Genomic DNA, 23889 nt, shown 5'->3' with positions numbered 1-23889 from the left:
CTAGAAAAACTAAATAGCTCTATTTTCATTTTAAAAATTGAATTTGTAATTTAGAAGTTTTACATAAAGCTGCAAGCTCAGTGGCTTTACTGGTGAACTCCACCAAACATTTAAGGGAGAAATAGTGCCAACTTTATATACTTCTATAAACTAAACTAGGAGGAACACTTCCCAACTCAGCTTACGAGGCCAGCATTGCCTTGATACTAAAACTAGATAAGAGTAAGAACAACTGGTACATGAAAATAAGTAAACTACAGATTGATATTCCTCATGAATATAGATGTAAAAATCCTCAATGAAATATTTTAAAATTTAATCTTGCAATACATTAAAAGTGTAATACATCATAACCAGTTAGCATTCATTCCAGGAATTCAAAGTTAGTTTAATATTTGAGAATCAGTTAGTATAACTCATCGTATTAATAGACTGTAAGAAAAGCCATCTAATCATCTCAGGGAAGCAGAAAAAATGTTTGATAAAAACCAATTTGTACTCATGATAAAACCTTTTAGCTAATTGACATAGAAGGGAACTTTCTACATCTTCTTGAGAGTATCTGTGAAAAACCTACAGCTAATTTTATATTTAATGGTAAAAGACAATACTTTTCCCTTAAGATGGGAAACAGGCAAAGATGTTCACTTTCGCTACTGCTATTTAACATTGCTCTTCCATACTACTTAGTGCAGTAAGGCAAGAGAAAGAAGCAAAAGGCATACAGATAGGAAAGGAAGTAAAATTGTCTATAGGTAAATAGTCTATGAATAAAATCCTGGCAAGAACCAAAACATGACTAGAACTAATAAGTATCTGTAGCAATGTCACTGGACATGAGGTCAATATGTAAAAATCATTTTATCTCTTAAAGTTAGCAACAAAGAATTGGAAATTGATATTGCATCAAAAAATAAGATAGTTGGGCATTAATTCAGCAAATTATGTGCTAGAAAATATAAAATACTGACAAAAATTAAGGAACGCCCAAATAAATGGAGAGAGTTATTATGTTCATGGAAGATCGAATGCTGTTAAGATTTCAGCTCTTCTCCAACGGATCTAGAGGTTCAATCCAATCCCAACCAAAGTCCCTGCAGCCTTTTTGGGGGAGAAATTGATAAGCTGATTCTAAAATTTAAAATCTATAAAATGCATATATGGCCTTGGTCGGTTTGGCTCAGCGGTTAGAGCATTAGCCTGCGGTCCGGAGAGACCCGGGTTCGGTTTCCCAGAAAGGTACGTACCTCGGTTGCACTTTGTCCCCGGCCCTGGTTGGGTCATGCGGGTGGCAGCCACTCGATGTGTCCCTTTCATGTCGATGTTTCTCTCTCTTTCTCCCTCCCTCTCCCTCCCACTGTATCTGAACAGAAAATGGAAAAATGTCCTCAGGTGAAGATAAAAAAAAAAAAAATGCATATATGTATGTGGGTGGGTATGTATTTTTCTTTTTTTTAGATTTTATTCTTGGTCCATATATATAGCCAAGAACAATTTTTAAAACGTAGTATAAAGTTGGAGGACTTACCCTACCTGATTTCAGGTTTACTGTAAAATGACAGTACAGTCGTCCCTCGCCACTTCACGCTTCGACGTCCGCAGCTCCCCTCTATCACGGTTTTGTCAAATATATTCATTAAAAAGTTGATCGAGACAGTGAAAATGATACAGTGCATGCTCGGTTTTCTGAGTCAATAATACACCCCTGTATTACAATTACAATTACAATTACTGCACGTATGGACTGCAGGCCTATGTATTCGAGCACCCCAGGAATCCTTCAACGCCAGGTGCAACTGCTAGAGTCTGGAATGGATTAACCGCGATAAACGAGGGACAACTGTAATCAAAACTGTGATACTGGCATAGGATAGACCTCTAGGTCAGTGGAACAGAATGAAGTCCAGAATAAAAGACCTACCCACTGATTTTTCACAAAGGTACCAAGGTAATTCAATGAAGAAATGATCATCTTGTCAACAAATTATGTTGAAACAAGCAGGTATCTATATACCTTCTCCTCCCCACCCATGAACCTTACTTTTACTTCATGTCTTAGAAAATTTAACCAAAAACAGATTATAGACCTAAATGTAAATTTAAAAAATCTGCATGTAAGTGGACCTACACAGTCAAACCCATGTTGTTCAAGGCTCAACTATATTTATATAGGGTTTGGTACTACCCTCAGTTTCAAGCATCCACTGGGGGATTTGGAACATGTCTTCCATGGATAAGGGGGGACAACTGTACTCTAGATTGTTCCTTTATTCTCACTTTTTTAACTCAGCTCCCAAATAGGATTTAACAAGCAGGACTGTGCAGTGTTAGACCAAGGAGTCCCTGGATAAGCAGCTTTCTCCAGCCTTCCATTCCAGCGCTAGGAAAGGCTTTTCTGCATATTTTTAAGAGTCTGACTTATGACCTTTGAGACCTGGACTTGCACATTCTAATTCCTGAGAGTTATAAGAATATATGTTACGCCACCCTACTAATATTGAACACAGCTAGCACCTAGATTTTGGTTTCTAAATATTATTAATTCTTCAGTGAATGGAACTAGAACTAGGGCATGCATCTGGACATCTTTCAAGCCAGAAGGTAATGATGTTTAAAAATAAAATTCAGGAAGGAGCAGTTTTTATTAATGGGACAATGGAACCAAACTGGAGTTCCCAACAGTCAAATCAGTGACCATTTGGGCAACAAAATATGATGATAGTAATGGATTGTAGCCTGTAGAATAAATATCCACGAGTCCACACTGAGAGGTAAATAGATAGTTTTTTCTTATAGTATCATTTCAACTAATATATGGAGCAGGGACAGTGACAATAGAAAACATTTGGCAAGTACCACAATAATAATTGTTGCAAGGAAAAATCGTCAGCGGACACTAATTAGTATGATGAGAAACAGGACATTTGAATAGTCTCAAATTATCTCTCCACAAGAGAAAAATAGTAACTTGACAGTGGATAAATTTGACAGTACCACCTTAACCCAGTAATGGTACCATTACCAGCAAAGAGGCATTGACATCACGTACCTCCTCGTGTCATACACTGGAAAGGCACAACATACTTCTGTGCTGTTTGCATAACCTGATTTTAAACATGAGTAAACATCAGACAACTGAGAGGACTCTACAGATAAATGTGCAGTCCTCTGCAAGTGTCAAGGGTCACGAAGGACAAAGAATGATAGAATTGTCCCAGGTTGGAGTGGATGGAGGAGATAACGACAATTAAATGCAATGTGGAATTTTGGATCCTGGACCAGAGAAAGGATAGTGATGAAATTCAAAGTCTATAGATTAAACATTGTGTCAACTTTAATTTCCTTATTTTGATCATGCTATTCTGGTTATGTAATATGTTAATATTTGGGGATGCTGGGTAAAGGGTATGTACTGTGACTCTGTAATTTTTGCAACATTTTGGTAAAAAAAATATTTCAAAATGAAGAATGTTAGATTATTAAACAAGATTCGATTCTTCTTCTCATAGGAAATTAATGTGATGCTTGTATGTGTTAAATGATTACTCAGAAAAGAAAGGTGCTTGCTCCTTTTCTGTTTGTGGCTGAACAGGCGGCCTGAGATTAGAACCTGTGTTCTTTTGATGATGGTTATACAACTAGGGATTCTCAACACACTTGTTGTTTCTAAGTCTTGCTATTCATCTTTGGGCTATCTCTCCCCCCTTCCCCCCACTTCCCATTTAAAAAATGCATGATAGTAAATATCTAATCTGTGGTATTTAGTGTTCAAAGAATACTTTTTAAAAAACAATGTAACCATTTTATTTGAAAATATCAACATTTGGAAATACGCTGAAGTTACATATATTTTTGCCATAATTTTAAACTTATGATAAACAATTGTCAGTTTTATATATAAAATGTGAATGGGAGACTTAGGTTTTTAAAATTATTTTAGTCTGAAGTCCACTGGTCTTAAGGCACGTGGACCCGTGGGTCTGGAGTTCAGGGGAGAACTCTGTGTTGGGCCTTTGCGATCCTCCTCATATTGAGGGAGGTGAGCCCGGGTCCAAACATTCAGGGTCCTTCTGAGAGGTTAGGTTATCTGTGGTTTCCATTCTCTTATTCTCACTTGGTACCAGCTAACTCACAACTGACTGCCATTTTGCCATTAGTAATCATATTACTCTTTATAAAGATGTGTATATGAATTATAAGAAATTGTTTGTTATTACATGTAGAAAAACATGCCCTGGGCAGTTTTGCTCAGCGGTTAGAGCATCAGCCCACAGACCAGAGAGTCCGGGTTTGGTTCCCACTAAGGGCACGTACCTTGGTTGCAATTTGTCCCCAGCCCTGGTTGGGGTTGTGTGGGTGGCAGCCACTCGATGTGCCTCTCTCACATAGATGTTTCTCTCTCATCGATCGATGTTTCTCTCTCTCTTTTCCTCCCTCTCTCCGTCCCGCTCTATCTGAAGATAAATGCAAAAATGTCCTCAGGTGAGGATAAAAAGAAAAAAGGAAAAACAAATAGTACCCAGAGAGATATAGTAAAAAGATGCTCTTTCTCCACCAACACCTGATCCCTGATTTCTTTCTCCCAGACTCTCTTACTCGTTCTTCTAAAATGCAGCTTTCAGAATGCTTCCTACTTACTGGTGTTTTTGTTTATTGTTGTTGTTTTTTTCACGAGTAACAGAGTTCAGCTTTAGAGCTGTGTTAGCTGGAACGTGGAGGACGACGTGCGCATAGACGCAGCATCATGACCCTTGTTTGCACTGATGCTAATTGCCCGCAGGCCACCTCTACCATGAAAGCAAGTGTTTTTGTCCTCTGACATTATGCCACCTTCACATCCCTGGTGGACACTTCATAGTGATGTTGTGTGCACCTAATGAAGAGGTACACATTTAGTGAGTACCCATAGCAGCGTTTCTGATAGGCAAGTGTTTATTCACATGGTAGAAATTGAAACTGCCAGCTGTCTTTATAAATAGTCAGCTTCATTCAGTGTCTCTGAACCGCAGTTAATCGATCCTGTCAACTTAACTATTATGAAGCTGAGACCAAGCCTCAGGTGTTTCTTGTGCAAGCTGGAGAGAGTAGGTGCTCCTGGCTAAAAGAAGTTCTAATTAAGAAAGCACTAAAGACCACAAGACAAAGTGTAGTTCAAGAAGTGACCAATCTGTGACATTCCAAACTAGTAACCTGTTTTAAATTTTATGGTACATGAAAAAGATTAAAGGGGCGGGGCAATACCAATTGTGTTTTTTTCCAAAACCAGTTCAGCAGTTATTTACCTTTCAAGCAATTAACATAATTACCATTATGCTAAAAAGTAATTTTGGAAAGTTCTGCCCTGAGCTCTTATGACTCCACCGGGACAGTTTTAGTTGGGACTTATCTTTTTGATGGAAGCCTAATTGCAATTTTGGCTTTGTGCACACAAACAGAAGCAGCTAATTGTTTAGGCAAATAGCAGATTAATTTAAATATGCATCCCTAATAAAACAAAAATGGTATCCATTATGGTCCTTGTTCCCATGATGAGGAATATAAATATTCTGTGCAAGTACCATTAGGCGGAGGTCTTAAGGATTGTCGACATTATTTCACAGTGGTAGCACTTTCCTGATATCGAGTAATCTTTACAAAAGCTAGCATAAATCAGTTTAAACTCATTTAGATCCCATTTCCACTATGTGCAGTTTCATTACCACACTCTGGCTGGCCTCCTTTGGGAGGTGGGAGGGCCATGCTGCAAACTGGCATGGGTGCCCATCCGCAGCTGCTGAGCAGCCTTTATGTCTCCTCAAAAGACTGGCCCTCGTTACTCATGTCATCGTTAATCACTGCTCCTAGTCTAGGGTGAACCAGGAGTTTCTTCAGCCCTGCTGCCCCTTGTCAAGGTAGAGGGTCCTGAGCTCAGAGAGCAGGTGGGACTGCCAACCCCCACTCCTGTCTACTTTGTTGGGCCGAGGCCTCCACTCACTGTGTTCTTCCAGATTTTTCAAGAGAGCCTGTTTCTTTTGTCTGCATCCTTTTTGTAAATGAAACAGCATTGTTGTGATCCCTGCACCAGCTCAGAATGAAACATCTTTCATCTAGTTATTGAGGTTGTGTCAGGGAGAAAGACAGACACCTGCCCCCCTTCCAGTTTTCCCAGTAGGGGGCAAATGGGGCCCCTAACCTCCAGCTCTTAGGGATTCTACCTGATTCAGGGAATGATAGCAATGACCTGCCTCTTAAGCCACTAGTGAGGAACTACACAGAACCTCCCTTTGCATTTTCTGAGGTTTCCTTTGGTTTTACCTTGGCCCAGTAGGCAGAATAAATGTAGTAGATCCCTTTAAGGGTGCCTCCTTGCTCTGAGGTCCATCTCCAGCTCTCTCGAGTGGGCATGTTCATAGCACTTGAGTTAGTCTTTTGTCCTCAGCTGGTTGGACAAAGATGAGGATCCCTGGCCCAGGGGGCAGCTGATTCAGGGACTGGGCTGGGCTGGGCTGGTTGGGCCTCCGACTTTGTCTCAGCTGTGTGCTTGGAGTAGATGACTCATGGAGTTGGGAAAGTGAAGGCTGGTGTGCGGAGGCAGGGCTGTGGAGGCAGCTGCAGAGGGAAGCAGAGGGAGGATATGTGGGGAGGCACACACTGCCTCGGCTCTGCGTGTGCTCCTGGTTCCTGGTTCTGGTCCTTCACAAGCTCTAGCTGCCGTCTGCCCCCGGCCCCACGAAACGGCTCCAGCCCTTCCAGTCAGTTTCCTTTTGCATTTAAACCATTCCAGTGGATTTCTGTTTCTTACAACCAGACGTTCTCTTGCTAAAACATAAGATGAATGCTCAGCAAACCTTTATTGGCGTTCAGCTACGTTCAGTACAGTACTCCGAATTCATGCCATAGGGAATATAGCAAAAAAGGACACCATCCTGCCACTTCAGAAGTCCATACAGTATCGGAGCCACATCTGTATTGTTCTGTGTCTACAATAAACCTTAGCCTTTCAAGTGAATTCACATCAGGTTTTTTAAATCACCACCTATTTGAGGAGTGCATTGGTTTGGCTGTGACCAGCATTGACTGCTTCTTCCTTAATGTCATGCAGTGGGTGTGGGCCAGTTCAACTGGAAGTATCTGGGGAATTTAGCTGCTCCTTTTTGGGGTCTTAAAATTCTGCAACAACAGGACAAAAAGTTAAGCTTCTCTATTGTCTCATTGCTCTTTGTATATATGTATCTGTTATAGCTTAGTTATTAAAATGTTTAGGTTTCTCTTCAATGTGACTTTTGTGAGAATAGGAATCACATTCTTTTATGTCCCCTCACATGAGATGCTGGGTAGATGCCACTAGAATGTCACCTCCATGCGGTCAGAGACTTTTTTACTTTGTTTTGCCTTGTTCACTCTGGTTTCCCCAGTGCCCAGAAGAGCAGCTGGCCCAGAGCAGGCGTTCAGTGTTACTTGTTGAATGTGTTGTTGCATTGATTTACTTTTGGCTAAATATTGGTTAACGTGGATGATAATCTGCTACAATATTATAAAACATTCTGATAGCCCTGCTGGGTAACTCAGTTTGTTAGAGCATTGCCCTGATACGCCAAGGTTGTGGATTCGATACCCAGTCAGGCACATGCAAGAAGGAACCCGTGAATGCATGAATAAGTGGGCCAACAAATCAGTGTTTCTTTCTCTCTCTTCCTTCCTCTCTCTCTAAAAAGAATCAATTTTTTAAAAACATTCTTATAATTCAAGTATTTATTGTTCTGAGTCTCTGCAATGTTGAGGTTGTACAAGTAGCCACGATATAACTATATAACTAATAAACCAGCCAATTATAAAATTAGCTTTCACTCAAACATTGCTCCCTGTATCTATTGGCTGCTGCATCCGTTCCCGCCGACCTTGCCCACATGTTTTTAGGTCAAATATCCAATAGTACGGTTACTAAGTGATATTGCAAATCTTACAGAAGCTGCAGGATTTTTTTAAATCTTTATTTTTTATCCTCACCTCAGGACATTTTTTGATATTTTGTTCAGATAGAGTGGGAGAGAGGGAGGGAGGGAGGGAGGGAAATAGAGAGAGACATCGACATGAAAGGGACACATTGAGTGGTTGCCACCCACACGACCCAACCAGGGCCGGGGACAAACTGCAACTGAGATACGTGCCCTTAGTGGGAACCAAAGCCAGGTCTCTCTGGACCACAGGCGGATGCTCTAACCGCTGAACAAAACTGGCCAGGGCATGGATTTAATAAAAGTGATGTTGCCAGAGCACTAGAAGTGGTAATTACAGGGGTAAATGTAAATGGCTTTTATCCTTATTTAAGTCTCTTTAAAAGATAATGGTCTGCTTATATAAAAATAATAACATATGTAAGGTTTATAACATGTAGAAATAAGTTGTATGACAAGAGCCCTGGCTGGTTCAGTGGTTAGCGTGTCGGCCCGTGGACCAGAGGGTTGCAGGTTCAATTTCAGTCAAGGGCGTGTCCTGGGTTGCAGGTTGGATCCCCGGTCCCAGTTGGGGTCATGCAGGAGGCAACCAATCAATGTGTCTCTCTCACATTGATGTTTCTCTCCCTCCCTCCCTTCTATGATCTCTATTTTAATATATATATTTTTTGTCCTCACCTGAGAACATTTTTTTTTTTTGCATTTATCTTGAGATAGAGTGGGAGGGAGAGAGGGAGGAAGAGAGAGAGAGAGAAACATTGATGTGAGAGAGACACATCAACTGGTTGCCACCCACATGACCCCAACCTGGGCCGGGGACGAACTGCAACTGAGGTACGTGCCCTTAGTGGGAACTGAACCCGGGACTCTCTGTTCCGCGGGCCGATGCTATAACCATTGAGCCAGACCGGCCAGAGCCCTTCCATTTTCTCTAAAAAGCAATGGAAGAATATCCTTGGGTGAGGATTAAAAAAAAGGAAGAAATCTGACACCAATAGCACAAAGCCTGGGAGGAAGGAGATGGCAGTAGGCTGCTGGGAAGTCCGTACACTGCCTGAGAGGCGCTGTCGTGGCACTGAGGGTAGACCGCAGTAAGTTACAGAGGTGTGCTAAAGCCTAAAGCCACCACTGAAATAGGACAACAAAGGGTTTTGGCTAATAAGCCAACAGAGGAACTAAAACAGAAAGACGAGGGAAGGCGCAAAGAACCCATGGGACAAATAGAAAACAAACAGAAAAATGGGTAGATTAAAGCCATTCTTACCAGTCATCATAGGAAGGATAAATGGTCTAAACAACTCAATAAATAGCAAGACCAGCTATATGCCATTTACAGGAAATCCACTTTAAATATAAAGGCATGGCAAAGTGAAAGTATGAGAAGGTATATACCGTGCTAACACTAATGGAAAGAATGCTGGAGTGCAATATCAGTATCAGGCAAAGTCCATGTCAGAGCACAGAGATAAAGAAGGATGTTTCAGCCCTAGCCAGTTTGGCTCAGTGGTTAGAGTAGGTCCTCAGACCAAAGGGTCATCGGTTTGATTCCCAGTCAAGGGCACATACCTGGGTTGCAGGTTTGATTTTCAGCCATGTGGGAGGCAATCATTTGATGTGTCTCTCTCACATCAGTGTTTGTCTCTCTCACTCTATCTAAAAATCAATGGAAAAATATCCTCGGGTGAGGATTAACAACAAGAAAAAAATGTTGTTTCATATAATCAAGGGTCAGTTCATAAAGAGGACATAACAGTCCTAAATGTTTGTGTACTGTAAAGTGGCCTGGAGGACCGTGCAAATGATCATGGCACCATTGACAGGTGAGGCTCCGACCAAGTTCTACGCTTCCCAGCTGACTAGGGCAAAGAACAAAGATGGTGGCACAGCAGGCATTCAGAGAGAATTAAATTGGTGGAGCCCTAGAATGTATTTCCCAAAGAGCCCCTTCTTAGGGTAGTTCTGTGAAACTCGACCTGTGGTGAAGGCTATTTTATTGCATACAGTTCTGTTGGGAAAAATGATGCCAACAAAACCAATACTTGATTAATAATGAAAAATGTGTTTATAGATAAACTCCATGTGTGCTTAGAGTGAGCTGTGGCTAAATAACTTCCACACTTGGCAGAACCCAAGGCGAGTCTACTCAGTCGCTCATCGCTCTCATAGTTATTTTATGCACTTGTGAATGCAGCTGCTCATCCTGCACTTTTCTAGCTCAGTTCCAGCCCAGCCTCATCACGTATCAAGTGGCTTTGGACGGAGGTTTAAGCACGCAGAGCTTCCGTTTCTTCTCTTTTGAAAAAGGAGGCTAAGGGTGGATGCTCCTCCCAAGACAGAAGTGAGCACTGGATTAGAGTAGACAGATTAAAACGTCTGAACATTGGAAAGCTCTATGGAAGTAGCACCTTTTATTTCTCTTTACTACCGATCATGATGTCTCCCAACAAATGCCAATGCGGAAATATTTGGAGGAGGCACATCTTGAAACGCGCCTGTCTCCTATAATGTGCAGAGCCATTGGCATCTTCTGCTGCGTGTCTGTTTCTTCCTAGTCAGATTGGAGAGAATTTACCGAAATGTTTGCTGAGGAACGTGTTGTGGAGCCTTTTGCGATCTGCTTATCCCCAAAGTTTATTGCCATTCTTGTATTCGAGATACTGAGTATGCTCTGTTTTACATATGAAGCAACATTTAACTTGAAAGCTCTGCTTTGATTTGTAATCACCTGCTTAAGTCTACTGACTGCTTGAAAGTCTTGCAAAGCAGCCCAAATGTGTTGTTTTCTTCTGACTATATTTACTCAGTGCTGAAGGATACTTTATAGTAAGATTGTAAGTTCAAAGCATTTATTGTTTAAAGGTGAAGAACAAGGCAAGAATAAGGGAAGGTGGATCACAGAAAAAACATGAAACATTTTATCTGTTTTAGGTAATAGGAAGTTATAGGTGATAGGGCTGGATTTATGGGTGAACAGTAGAGGAAATTAGTGTTATTAATAGATTATGCTTTACAATACAGCAGGAACTGTAGAATACATAAAAATAAATGATTGATCTGTCTCCAACATTTTATATGGTTTATCTCCTTTAATCAGCCCACCAGTCCTGTGTGATAGGTAAATCGTCTTCAGTTTTACAAGTGAGGAAACAGTCTCACTGCTTTAAGTAACTCACCCAAGGCCTGCAGCTAGCAAGCAGTGGGGCTGGACCTACTCGAACAAATAGCCACAGACTGTTATCTCCACAAATTCTTTCTGTGAATTTTGAAAAAATATGATCAGTTGGAGTTGGAACAGAACATTATCCAGCATGTACAGAAAATAATTATTTTCTTGGGTAAACCTTCAAGGGAAAGGAACTAGCTTAGTGGATAAGAACGGTAAAAAAGAAACTATTTGCTGAGAAAAAGAATAAATGGCATTAGAAATACAGAGAAGGGCCTATATCTGTAGAAAGTGTAGGTTCCTGTAGACCACTGGTTCTCAAATTTGAGCTTTTGCTCCAACTGAGAATTTGCATTTCTAACAGGCCCCAGGTGATGCTGACGGTCCAGGGTCTGCACTGGGAGATCACTGACCTGGAGATCACTGCCCTGGACAGTTTGAGAAAGGCAGAGACGTGGCCAGTGTGTATAAGAGGAATTCATCTGGGGAGCAGCATTCAGGGTGCTAGAGAGAGGGGGTGTGGTAGAATCAGGGTTTTTAACAAGTGTGGGAAAGTCAAGCTCACGGTTTTTGTTTGTTTGTTTTTTCATCCTCACTCGAGGACATTTTTCCATTTTTTGTTCAGACAGAGCGGGAGAGAGAGAGAGAAACATCGACGTGAAAGGGACACATCGAGTGGCTGCACCCGCATGACCCAACCAGGGCCGGGGACAAACTGCAACTGAGGTACATGCCCTCAGCGGGAACCACATCCAGGTCTCTCTGGACCACAGGCTGACGCTCTGACCAAACCAACCAGGGCATCATTCTGAATATTTCTTGCCACTCCCTTCTGGCCTGCAAAGTTTCTTTTGAGAAATCAGCTGACAGTCTTATGGCAACTCCCTTGTAGGTAACTAACTGCTTTTCTCTTGCTGCTTTTAAGATTCTCTCTTTGTCTTGAACTTTTTGCATTTTGGTGATGATATGTCTTGGTGTGGGCCCCTTGGGGTTCATCTTGTTTGGGATTCTCTGTGCTTCCTGGACTTGTATGTCTGTTTCCTTCACCAAGTTAGGGAAGTTTTCTGCCATTATTGTTTCAAATAGGGTTTTGATTTCTTTTTCTCTCTCTTCTCCTTCTGGCACCCCCAAGATGCGAATGTTGGCACGCTTGGAGTTGTCCCAGAGGCTCCTTACACTATTCTCATTTTTTTGGATTCCTTTTTCTTTTTGCTGTTCTGATTGGCTATTTTTTGCTTCCTTATATTCCAAATCGATGCTTTGCTTCTTGGCTTTACCTACTCTACTATTGAATCTGTGTAAATTTTTTTTATTTCAGTTAGTGCCTCCTTCATTTCTGACTGTGCATCCTTTCTTTCTTTCTTTTTTTTTTTTTTAAATCCTCACCCGAGGACACTTTTTCATTCTTTGTTCAGATAGAGCAGGAGGGAGAGAGAGAGAGAAACATCGATGTGAAAGGGACACATCGAGTGGCTGCCACCTGCACGACCAACCAGGGCTGGGGACAAACTGCAACCGAGGTACATGCCTTTAGCGGGAACTGAACCCGGATCTCTCTGGACCGCAGGCTGACGCTTTAACCGCTGAGCCATACCGGCCAGGGCCATCCTTTCTTTCTTACTGGTCCTTTTTTATGCTCTTGAGCCCTCACTAAGTTCATTGAGCATCCTTATAAGCAGAACTCTGCATCTGTTAGGTTGCTTATCTCCATTTCACTTAATTCTTTTCCTGGAGTTTTGTTCTGTTCTTTCATTTGGGATCTGTTTTTTTGTATCCTCATTTTGTCTGCCTCCCTGTGTTTGTTTCTGTGTATTACTTGATGAGAGGCATGGGGCTAGCTGAGACCAGAAGCTGCTTGTTTGAAAGAATTTAAGAAAACCTGAAGCAGGATCCAAGACAGGCCAATCCTATGGTAAAGCAACTGGAAACAGCTTGGGTGGGCCTGAAAGTTGGGTGAGGCGGGGCCTCAGGGAATCACCAGGGCGGGGCAACCAGTGTGAGCCAGGTTGCGGAAGTCCCAGATATGGCTTCTGTCTGCCGCCCCAGGGAAGGGCTCACCAAAGGAACAAAGGCCTCTGATAGCACTTCTGTCCAGGAGAAAGCCACCTCTCCAGCCCTCACTCCAATGCTAGACAACTCAGTTCTTCCCCTGTATGTCTCTGGTGCCTTTCAAGTTGCTTCCCCCATGCTGGAGCCTGGAGGGTGCAAGTCCGAGTGTGCGGGCCCTTTAAGAGGAACTTCCTGGGGCTCCAGCTGCCTCAGCCTCCCTCAGCCTCAGTTTCTGCTGGTTTTTCCAGCCAGAAGTTATGGGGATTCTCTTCCTGGCACTGGAACCCTGAGCAGGGCACTTGGTGTGGGACAGGGACCCCTCAGTCCTCAGGGAGGACCTTCCCAGTCGAGGTGTCCTCCTGATTTTTATCCGCCACACATGGGTGTGGGACCAGCCCGTCCGCCTCCGCCCCTCCGCCCCTCCGCCTCCGCCCCTCCTACCAGTCTGGATGTGGCTGTTGCTTTAATTCTGTAGTTGTAGGACTTCCATTCAGACGATTTCAGGCGGTTTTGAATGATGGTTGTTCTGTAGTTTAGTTGTAACTTTGATGTGGTTGTGGGAGGACCCGATACCGCGTTTACCTATGTACCATCTTGACCGGAAGTGCTATAATTTTTCTTTTATTTATTTATTTTTATTTATTTTTGTTATAGATGTTTATTTCTTTTCCCCCATTGACACCCTCCTCTCCATCCCCCCAACCCCATCCCCAGCCTTGTTGTCCATGTCCATCGGTTATGTGTACATGCATATAAGTTCTGTGGTTTATCTCTTACTTCCTCCTCTACCTCCTCTTCTAAGTGTTGTCAGTCTGTACCCTACTTCCACATCTCTGGGTCTACCCTGTTCCTCAGACTGTTATTTTCATTATATTCCACAAATAAATGAGATCATGTGATATTTGTCTTTCTCTCCTTGGCTTGTTTTGCTTAGGATAATACTCTCCAGGGTCCTCCATGTTGTCTCAAAGGATAAGAGATCTTTCTTTCTTACAGCTGCATAGTACTCTATTGTGTATATGTACCACTGCTTTTTAATCCATTTGTTTACTGATGGACACATGGGCTGTTTCCAGATCTTAGCTATTGTAAATAGTGCTCCTATGAACATGGGCATACATACATTCTTTCTGATTGGTGTTTCAGGCTTCTTAGGGTATATTCCTAGAAATGGGATCACTGGGTCAAATGGCAATTCAATTTTTAATTTTTTGAAGTAACACCATAGTGTTTTCCATAGTGGCTGCACCAGTCTGCATTCCTACCAGCAGTGTACTAGGATCCCCTTTTCTCCACACCCTCGCCGACACTTGTTACATTAAACAGTTGTTATCTCATAATTGTGCATATGAGGTGAATTTAAAATGGTTACTGCATTTTTTTTTCTACATAGGATTTCTTAATATTTGGGATCTAAGGACTGGAAAGTATCCTATTCACCGCCTGGAGCATGATGCGAGAATACAGGCGCTGGCCCTCAGCCAGGACGATGCCACTGTTGCCACAGCTTCTGCTTTCGACGTTGTGATGTTGCGCCCCAACGAGGAGGGATATTGGCAAATAGCTGCAGAATTTGAAGTTCAGAAACTGGTGAGCTTTAGTCTGGTCATTTTATTTTTCATTCTTAGAACCTCTGAATCTAATGTAAACAACATCATAATGATGTTGGCAGCTCCCATTCACTTAGGACTCCCTGTGGGCCTCACATCCATGAATCTTACTACAGTCTCACAAAATAGGTGCTATCGTTCTCCCTGTTTACCAGGAAGCCAGTGGAAATGTGGAGCAGTGAATGGACCTGCCCCAGTCACAGAGCTAAGACGTTGTGATTCGGACCCCAGGGCTGACTTAAGGGCTAGAGTTTCTCATTGCTGTGGTCCTCATCCTCTTTCACTTTCACAGGATGTACCCCCCTGGACACTCTACGGTCAGCTTTTGGCCAGATTTATAAGTGAAAATGGGCTCAGTAGTATCATCCTGGGCCTTATGGCAAGGGGGTTTCCATCCTCAACTTCCTTCACCCCAAGTGTTTCTCACCTGCAACTCAGAGTAACTCTGAAAATAGATTAGGTCAGTGTTATTTTGTAGCCATGTTTCGGGTTGTCACATGTGAAGCAGAGCTAGCCTTAAAGAGTCTAGTTGTACGTGAGCCTCTGCATTCGAATGGTAGGAGATGATTTAGTGGTAGAAGGAAGAGTTTAAATCTGTCCATGCTGAATTTGGATTTAATTTAAATAAACTTGATTTTGGCACTAGTAGGAGAGTGAACAGAGAGCCAACATTGAATAATAAATTGATGGCCTGACCTGGAACAAATCCTATTCCTCTCCCTTGCCTCCTGCTAGAAATCTTGTTAGACTTGAATAACTAAAAAGCCACGTGTTACTGCTTCACCTCCATAAGCTTCTTGTCCCTTTAATGATCCAATCTCTGCAGTTTGGGTGTACTGTTCCCTAAAACTGCCTGAGGCTGTTATCCCATCTTGGGTTTTATTAGAAAAATGTGAAAGTACCATATTTGTTTGCTTTCACAACTACCACTGTGCTTATTATCTGGTCTCTGACTAAAGAGCGCTGCAGACTGACAATAATTATATGAACTCAGACAATTACTTAAGATGTGAGTCCCTCTGTAAAATGTAAATCCTGCTTTGGCAATACGGTGGCAACCTGGCACAGACTGGAGGCTTTTTGAAGTAGTTTTACAGCTCCCAGCAAATGGCACAGCCACTGTCAATCTGAGCCTCGTGGTCTGTCCAAAATCCAACATGAAGATGAAATTAAATGGCTGGACTGAGGATGTCAGTTTTAGGAAAGTAAGAAATGATTTTTAGAATCATTTTTACTTCTCACCCTGGATGAGGGTTGCCACAGAATGCGTTGTCCCTGGGAAGGCTCCACCGTAGTGCCGGGCCGTTCTTGCTCCCCCGATGGCTTCCTGAATCGCAGTGGGAGCAGGCCCACGCTGGGGGAGGGATGTCAGCCTGGACATGCCTCCTGTGCGCGGGCCTGCTGCTGCGGAGTGGGGCGCCACTCTCGCTGCTGGGCCCGAGGATCAGCAGTCACCCAGATGTTTACTCTCCGCCTGCAGCTCCTCTGGACAGCCCTCAGGATTCAAGCTTTGGGACTCATCAGGCTTATTACCGGGCAGTGCTGTCCTTTTACACCGTGGATTTTCACCATTACACGTCGTGGCTCACCCTCTGCTTTCGTCCTCCCAGTTTACTCAGGGAGATGAGAAGCGGTGGTGAACGGCACTCGGAGGAAGTGTGCCATTGAGGGGCCTAGAAAAGCAAATGGCTCTTGAAGGGACCTCTTCACGCGCATGCAGCCTGGAGGAGGTGGTGGCAGTGTGGCCGACGGGTACTGCGGTGGTATAAGAAGGCTGTTGGTCTGGCCCTCCTGCTCTCGATGGTGTTGAAACCAGGGCAGAGCAGATAACTCAGACACTTAACCTTTTGGCAACACATTTTTCATTTTTGCACACATGTTAATATGTGATTTTTGCCCATTTGGAACTGAGTGAATTTTATCCCATTTCTGGTAAAAAAAAAATTTTTTTTTGAACAGTTATTACATCTTCATGGTTCAGAATTTGAAAGACTCAGTTAAATTTACAGTGGCCCTGGCCGGTTTGGCTCAGCGGTTGGAGCATCGGCCTGCGGACCAGAGAGTCCCGGGTTCGGTTCTTGCTAGGGGCACGTACCAAAAAAAAAAAAAATTTCCAAAGAAAAAAATAAAATTTACAGTGAAAAATGTCACTTCTACTCTACCCCTCAACTCATTTCCCTCTTTGAAAGCAGCCATGTTTAGAAGATTTATGCATGTACAAGCCAAGTACATTAGGTGCTTCCTCTGCCCACCTGTACGCACGTTAGCACACTGTGAATCCTGTTACCTTGTTTTCTTGCTTTTCTCCAAAATTTACCTTAGAAATGATCATGTGTGGCCCTGGCTGGTTTGGCTCAGCGGTTAGAGTGTCGGCCTACGGTCCAGAGAGACCCGGGTTCGGTTCCCACTAAGGGCATGTACCTCGGTTGCAGTTTGTCCCCGGCCCTGGTTGGGTCATGTGGGTGGCAACCACTTGATGTGTCCCTTTCACATTGATGTTTCTCTCTCTCTCTCTTTCCCCCCCCCCCCCCCCCACACACACACTCTATCTGAACAAAAATGGAAAGATGTCCTCTGGTGAGGATTAAAAAAATAAAAGAAATGATCATGTGTATATCAGTTCACAAAGAATGTCTTCATCCTTTCTTTATATGACTATGTGGTATTCCAGCACATAGATGGGTTATAAGTTATCTAATTAGTCCCTTAGTAACGCAAGTTTAGCTTTTTCCAGTTTTTAGTGATGACAAAATAATGCTATAGCAAATAACCTTGTACACATCGTTTTGCATAAATGTGAGTTTATTTGTAAGTAAAGTCCTAGAAGGGACTTGCTGGGTCAGAGCATAGATGCATTTGACGTTGTGGAATGTGTTGCCGCTTTCCCTCTGTAGATGTCGGATCGGGTTACTCCCACCAGCCACAGTGGGACCCGTATGTGTCCTCGTGCCCTTCACTTCCACCCCAGTGGTAGCAGACTGTTTGTCCTTACTGGTATGACAAGTGAAAATGGTCTCTTGGTGAATTTTTACTTTGTAGTTTTCTTATTAGGAATGCATTGTGTTTCTTTTGCAACAAGCAACTTTTCATTTATCTAAGAACTGTGTTTCATTTCCTATGAACGGCCCCTTTACCCATCTTCTTCTGTGGGGTTGCTGGTCTTATTGATGTGTAGGAGGAACTGTATGTACATATATATATATATATATATATATATATATATATATATATATATTTTGCCAAATCAGGATGAACTGTAGGTGGGACCTGAAGGACTAAACAACTCTTACCCTTTTCCAGGTTGACTACCTTGAAATAGTTCCAGATACTGGAAGGTACCCTGTGGCAGTAGCCACTGCTGGAGATCTGGTATACCTGCTAAAGGCTGACGACTCTGCCAGAACCCTCCATTACGTCTATGGCCAGCCTGTCACCTGTCTAGATGTCTCAGCCAACCAGGCTGCTTTTGGAGTGAAGAGTCTTGGATGGGTGCACGAAGGGAACAAGGTACAAAATAGCAGGATGTGCAATTAACATAATAGAACATCAACTTTCATTTTTAGAAGGCAATTAAAAAATATTAAAGCTCTGAGATGTATTTGGGAAATATATATTTAGCATGGTAAAAAATTAATTCAAGCACTTGAAAAGGATATGAAATGAAAGTAATTGTTTCCTTTCTCCTCCTTTCACCTAACCCACTTTGAGATGAAACTATTAATAGTTTCTAATAGAATCCATCTAGAAAAAAATTTCTGCATCTCTAGGTACATTTATACACTGAAAACATATCTTTGTAGAACAATGGTTGCATCAACATTTACATTCTCACCAACAGTGCATGAAAATACCTCTGATACTCTTTGAGCCCAAAGCAAATTTTTAATTGAAATTCTTTGCATGATAACTAAATTTTATCACTACCTAGCATTGTACTATCCTGACTGTAGGCCGAGCACTTGGTCTTAAAAAAGTCTTAAAGCTGATTTAGGGAAGTCTCTTTTTCCTCCATTGGAGTCAGGGAAGAGAGGGATCAAGTTTTGTTTTGTTTTGTTTTTTTCTCCAATTGGCCTGCTCTTGACCCCTCTGGCAGTGGTGTAATCTCTGGAAAGAAACTTCTCTGACAGCATCCTTCTCCTGAGGAAGGAGGCCTTTCTCCATATGGCAGTATTGTGACCGGGAGAGGAACCAGGCTCTGGATGCACATGGTCCAGTTCCAGCCCCCTACCCACTACCCTGTATGGCCTTATGCCTCAGTTTCCTCATTTGTAAAAGGGGGTTCATAACAGTACCTGCTTCATAGAATTGTCAGATTAAATGAAAATGTGTATATAAAGCTTTAAGCATAATGCCTGGCGTGTGATAGTTAATCATCACTGTGATTTTTACATCCTGTTTCCCCTAACGTATAAGTACCTATATGGTCAGGCCTCATTTATCTAGGTGTTCACTGGTTTTGCAATTTAGTAAGTACTCAAAAAAATCAAAGCATTCTGGATTCCATTGATATATTCTTCATCCAAGAGGATAGATAAAGCAGTAGAAAATTCATGTGGCTTACTGCAGTCTCTGTGTGAGAAGGGACTCCCTTTGTGCTCAAGGCAGGCTGTCTTGTTGGAGCACATTCAGCGTTTGTTAGCTGAAAAGTCGGTGATGATATAGCTCCTGCATTTTGTCTTCCTGGGAAGTGGGGGGAGGAGACAGCAGTTGGTTTCCTAAGGCGGTTTCCTTTCTCGGGCTTTGAGAAAACTTTCTTTTCCGATCCCTGGTGAGCTCATTTGTTGAGAGAAGAAAGATTGCATATTTGCTTTCTAATTTTTCATCCATTATGCTTTCAAGTGTGGGTTATCTCATTTTTCTCCCAAGTTCTCAGTGTAGTGAGGGGATAGATGTGTGTCATACTAGCCTGGTTTACATTTTTTCATATTTTCAGTAAATTTTTCATCTGGCAGGTCCTGTTTCTCTTTGTCTTATCTAAGTACATTTATTTCTATACAGCTGTATATTTTGATACAATCATAGTGGATATATTTGAGAAACCAGTTGTGTTCAGTTCAATACAAGATCAGACTGGGAGCATCCTTTAGATATTGATGGTGTGTAGGCACTGTTTTGGATGCCTCTGAAAATTTCCAACCCAATTAAAAGCATTAATTATAAGAATCTGCTGATTAATTCTTTAATTTTATGAAAATTTATTTTTAAAAGTCTATATTCCCTCAAATAACTTGTAACTGTTGTGTTGCATTGATATTTTAAAATTAAGAGTGGAAGTAAATTTACTACAAGAAGTTGTTGAAGTATCCTTTGAAATCTGACAGGATTTCATCCAAATGTGTTGTGAGTACAACAGAAGCCTCCAAACACTTGTGGGTGGCTGGTTGCTTTAGTAATTAATAATGTGCTGAGATGTTTCTCCAACACGAATGCCACCCACCCGGATGTGAGGGAAGTCAAGCTTTTATCTATGAAACTTTCCTTATTTTTGCTGAGGCAGGACTTCCCATCTGATTGTATTTAATAGATTTTCTGCTTCCCCCGAAGAACCTGTGTTTTTGAGAAACGTAATCGTCATGTAGTGTCTCTGTGTGAATTAAGTCATGTCATCCTGCTGCTCTCCTATAATGTGATACCGTGATTCCCACCCAGATCTGTGCACGGGGCTCAGTGTCGCTCTGCGTGTGCATGCCGTGTGTCGGCTGTGCCTGTGCCTGGCCTGGCGGCGGGGGTCCCAGCACATTTTATTAGGTTGGTGTGAGATGATTAGCGATCGAATTTGCCTGGAGCTACATCCACATGGGGGTTTGTGTCTGTGCCTCTGGCGTGTATCACTCGGAATCAGATGAAGGCTTTATGAGAACAGAGAATTTGGTTTATCTTCGTTTGTACCTGATACAGAACCGGGGTTTAGCTGTCGTCCATTATTGATTAACTGTGATAAAAGCAGACAGTGAAGTCTGAATGTTGATGTAGAATACATTTGAGTCGGAAACTGAAATTTCCCTGACCTGTAGAAGTACTCCAGAGGTGTTATTTTTGTTTAGTTGGAGAATATCCCTGCCCCATATGATGATCACATTAGCATTTTATAGGCACCACAGCTGTCTGAGCATCAGATAACAATGGTTCAGATGCACCCGTCCGTATATCCAGCCAGCCAGCCGTCGTGTGTTCAGCACAGATCCTGCAGGGCCCCAGTTGTGGGCCTGGCACTGGGTGTGAGATGCCTCGTGCACAGGTTTCAGCAAGCTGCTTGTCAAGTAACCTAGCTCTGTTAATAAGCAGTTCCCCAAGGAGACAGAATTAAGTGATATAGCAAAATGTATCTATTTAACCTTAAGAACCGGTTTGTGGCCCTGGCCGATTTGGCTCTGCGGTTGGACCATCAGCCTGTGGTCCAGAGAGAGGTTCGGTTCCCGCTAAGGGTGTGTGCCTCGGTTGAAGTTTGTCCCCGGACCTGGTTGGTCATGTGGGTGGCAGCCACTCGATGTGTCCCTTTCACGTCGATGTTTCTCTCTCTCTCTCCCTCCCACTTTATCTGAACAAAAAATGGAAAAATGTCCTCGAGTTACAATTTAAAAAAAAAAGAACGGGTTTGTGAATACACCTGGCTTACTCCTTTCCAGCTCACTTAGGAAGGATCAGAGAGTTCACGCTCTGTACATCTTGGTCTGCTTATGGCACAGAGATTCCCAGGCTTGAATTTCAGAGGCCAGGACTAGGGACCACACTTGGAATCGCCAGCATTTTCTGTGCCCAAGAAGAGTCATAGAAACAAATGGCCATTATCTATTTTCACTCTTTGTTAAAAGATCAGATCTTTAAACATTTTATTAAAAGAGTGCTTTTAAAAGAGTGCTCTTAATCACCTGATTCAGAAAGCAAAAGATACGCAAAGGAAGGGTGTGCTGTGGGATGACCCCTTCCCACTCCTTCCAACCTGCCACCCAGTTTCTTTTCCTGGATCCAAATCAGTGTCGCCAGTTTCTCATGCATCCTTCTAGAGATATGTTATGCATGGAAGCAAATTACTCAGACATGCCCTCAGTCCCCTCTTTTAAAAAAATATAAATGATAAAATACTATATTGTTGTCCTGCACCTTGCTTTTCCCTGCAACAGAAGCTCCTAAAGATCATTTCATCATTTCTTATGACACACTCTTTGGTGCTTGGTGGTGGTGGTTTTGTTTTATTTGCAACTTGATGGTACTGCACCTGTGAATGTGCCTTAATTAATTCGGCTAGTCCCCCTTCGATGTGTGTTACATTGCTCTTGGCCCTTTGCACTTGTGAACCCCCGTTGGCCCACCTGGATGTATTTGTAGGGTCAGTTCCTCAGAGTAGACTTGCTGGGTCAAAGGGGTCCACGCCTTTATAATTTTCATGGCTGTTGCCTCCATAGAAGGTGTCCCTTGGAAAGTGGCAGATGGTAGTACATCCATTTTCCTAGCAGTTCCTTGACATCTTTTCTCTCACAGGCTTTACAGAAAGATCACAACAAAATGAGGGCAGAAGGAATATACAGAGATCTGTCTGCTCCTACTCTTCATTAAATTATTTTTAGCTCTTTGCCTTTAGGATGAATGACTGTTTGTTTAAAATTACTTGGCTTGTCTGGCTGGTGTAGCTCAGTGGTTGAGTGTTGACCCATGCACCAAGAGGTCACCGGTTCAATTCCTGGTCCGCGCACATGCCCAGGTTGTGGACCAAATCCCCAGTGGGGCGCATGCAGGAGGCAGCCAATTGATGTTCTCTCTTATCGATGTTTCCATCTCTCTCTCCCTCTTACTTCCTCTCTCTCTAAAATCAATAAATAAATCAAATCACTTGACTTTACCTAGAACCAGCGCAGTGGGACTCACAGCCCTCTCAGGCCACTGTTGGGTTGGAAAGAGCTGCAGCACACACTGTATATGTCCTGCTTGGCTGTGCAGTGCCGTTCGGGAGAGTCCAAGGTGGTTCTAGGACGGTAAGCCGGCCTGCCTCTTCTCTGTGCATCGAGGAGGGTTGGACATGCAGCCTTTGGGCTTCTGTCCAGCAGCCACGTTCCTTGAACTTTGGATAGAGTGATTAGGTGGTTTAAACATTCTCCTTTACCTGTGGGGTTGTGTTAAGCTGCTCCCCCATCACTGAAGGCCCTTGACATGGGCCGAGGCATCCATCACTCTGCTCTTTCTTCTTTAAGGAGATCTCCCTAAGGGCAGAAATGATTGGGCAGGAAATTGGAACTTTTCCACCACTTCCTATGTCTTGCTGGGTAAGGGGTATGGGTAAGAAGGGCTCCTCACAGGTCTTTTACTTTTAGATGAAAACGGACACCTAAGTTTTGCCGTTGTATTCTTGGCTTCTCAGACTTCAGTGGCATGAATGACCTCAAAGGTAGCCATCGCTAAGTGGCATATGATTTTCAAAGAAAACAAAAGTTACAGCAGTGTCCCTGGCCCCGTTTCCTCGCCACACTGCAATGCAAAAAATCAGTCAACTCTGCCATAGCCCTCTGTGCCCAAACATCCCTTTAAGACTTGTTTCTATGTCTCCTATTTCCTGGATCTGTCAAAAATACTTTTTCCCATGAAAACGCATGTATAATACCATACCCTGATTAATTCTTTTGCTCCCTGAATTAAATTTTGCTCTCAGAGGTGGAGGGTTAGAAGATAGAATTGCCTCATTTAAGAGCGTCATGTTGACGATGAGTCTCATGCCTCATAAAGGGAGAGAGACCCACTTAGGGCTCTTAGCATCAGCCTATGCGTTTGGACATATTTCCTCATTTAGTTCTGAAGTACTTGGCATTCAGTGGCAGGTTGTATTTAGCAGCACGCAGCGCGCATCCTAATCAGGGAGATGGGAGTGAAGTAATCCTGAAGGCTGGGATGTGTTTGACAAGGACGCTGGCTTGGCGCTGCTGCCTCAGCTTACATCACGCTGGAAAATAATTGCTAACGTCTCTTATGATAATCATTCCCTTCACGGGCGTGAAAAGACTCTGGATTGGTTGCTTGCACTCGTCACGAGTTGAAATATCTGTCTGGGAGAACGTTGGGAAGCAGACACGCCGTGCTCACAGATTCCGACCACAGTCTCCCATGCCTACCCGGGGTGTGCGGTCCACCTCTTCTTTGGTTCAAG

At 42.9% G+C, this 23889-nt stretch overlaps 1 protein-coding gene across 1 annotated transcript in view; it reads left to right on the top strand.

Annotated features, from left to right (window-relative positions):
* FBXW8 (F-box and WD repeat domain containing 8) overlaps positions 1-23889 on the top strand; it is a 104837-nt gene that overhangs the window by 51864 nt on the left and 29084 nt on the right. The window contains exons 6-7 of the mRNA XM_036276245.1: positions 14540-14736; positions 18057-18263. Of these exons, the coding sequence (XP_036132138.1) occupies positions 14540-14736; positions 18057-18263 (404 nt within the window). The remainder of the gene's footprint in view (positions 1-14539; positions 14737-18056; positions 18264-23889) is intronic.

This window comes from Molossus molossus, unplaced genomic scaffold (genome assembly GCF_014108415.1).
Source record: "Molossus molossus isolate mMolMol1 unplaced genomic scaffold, mMolMol1.p scaffold_m16_p_22, whole genome shotgun sequence".
Classification (NCBI taxonomy): domain Eukaryota; kingdom Metazoa; phylum Chordata; class Mammalia; order Chiroptera; family Molossidae; genus Molossus; species Molossus molossus.
This window is presented reverse-complemented; position numbering and strand designations above follow the sequence as displayed.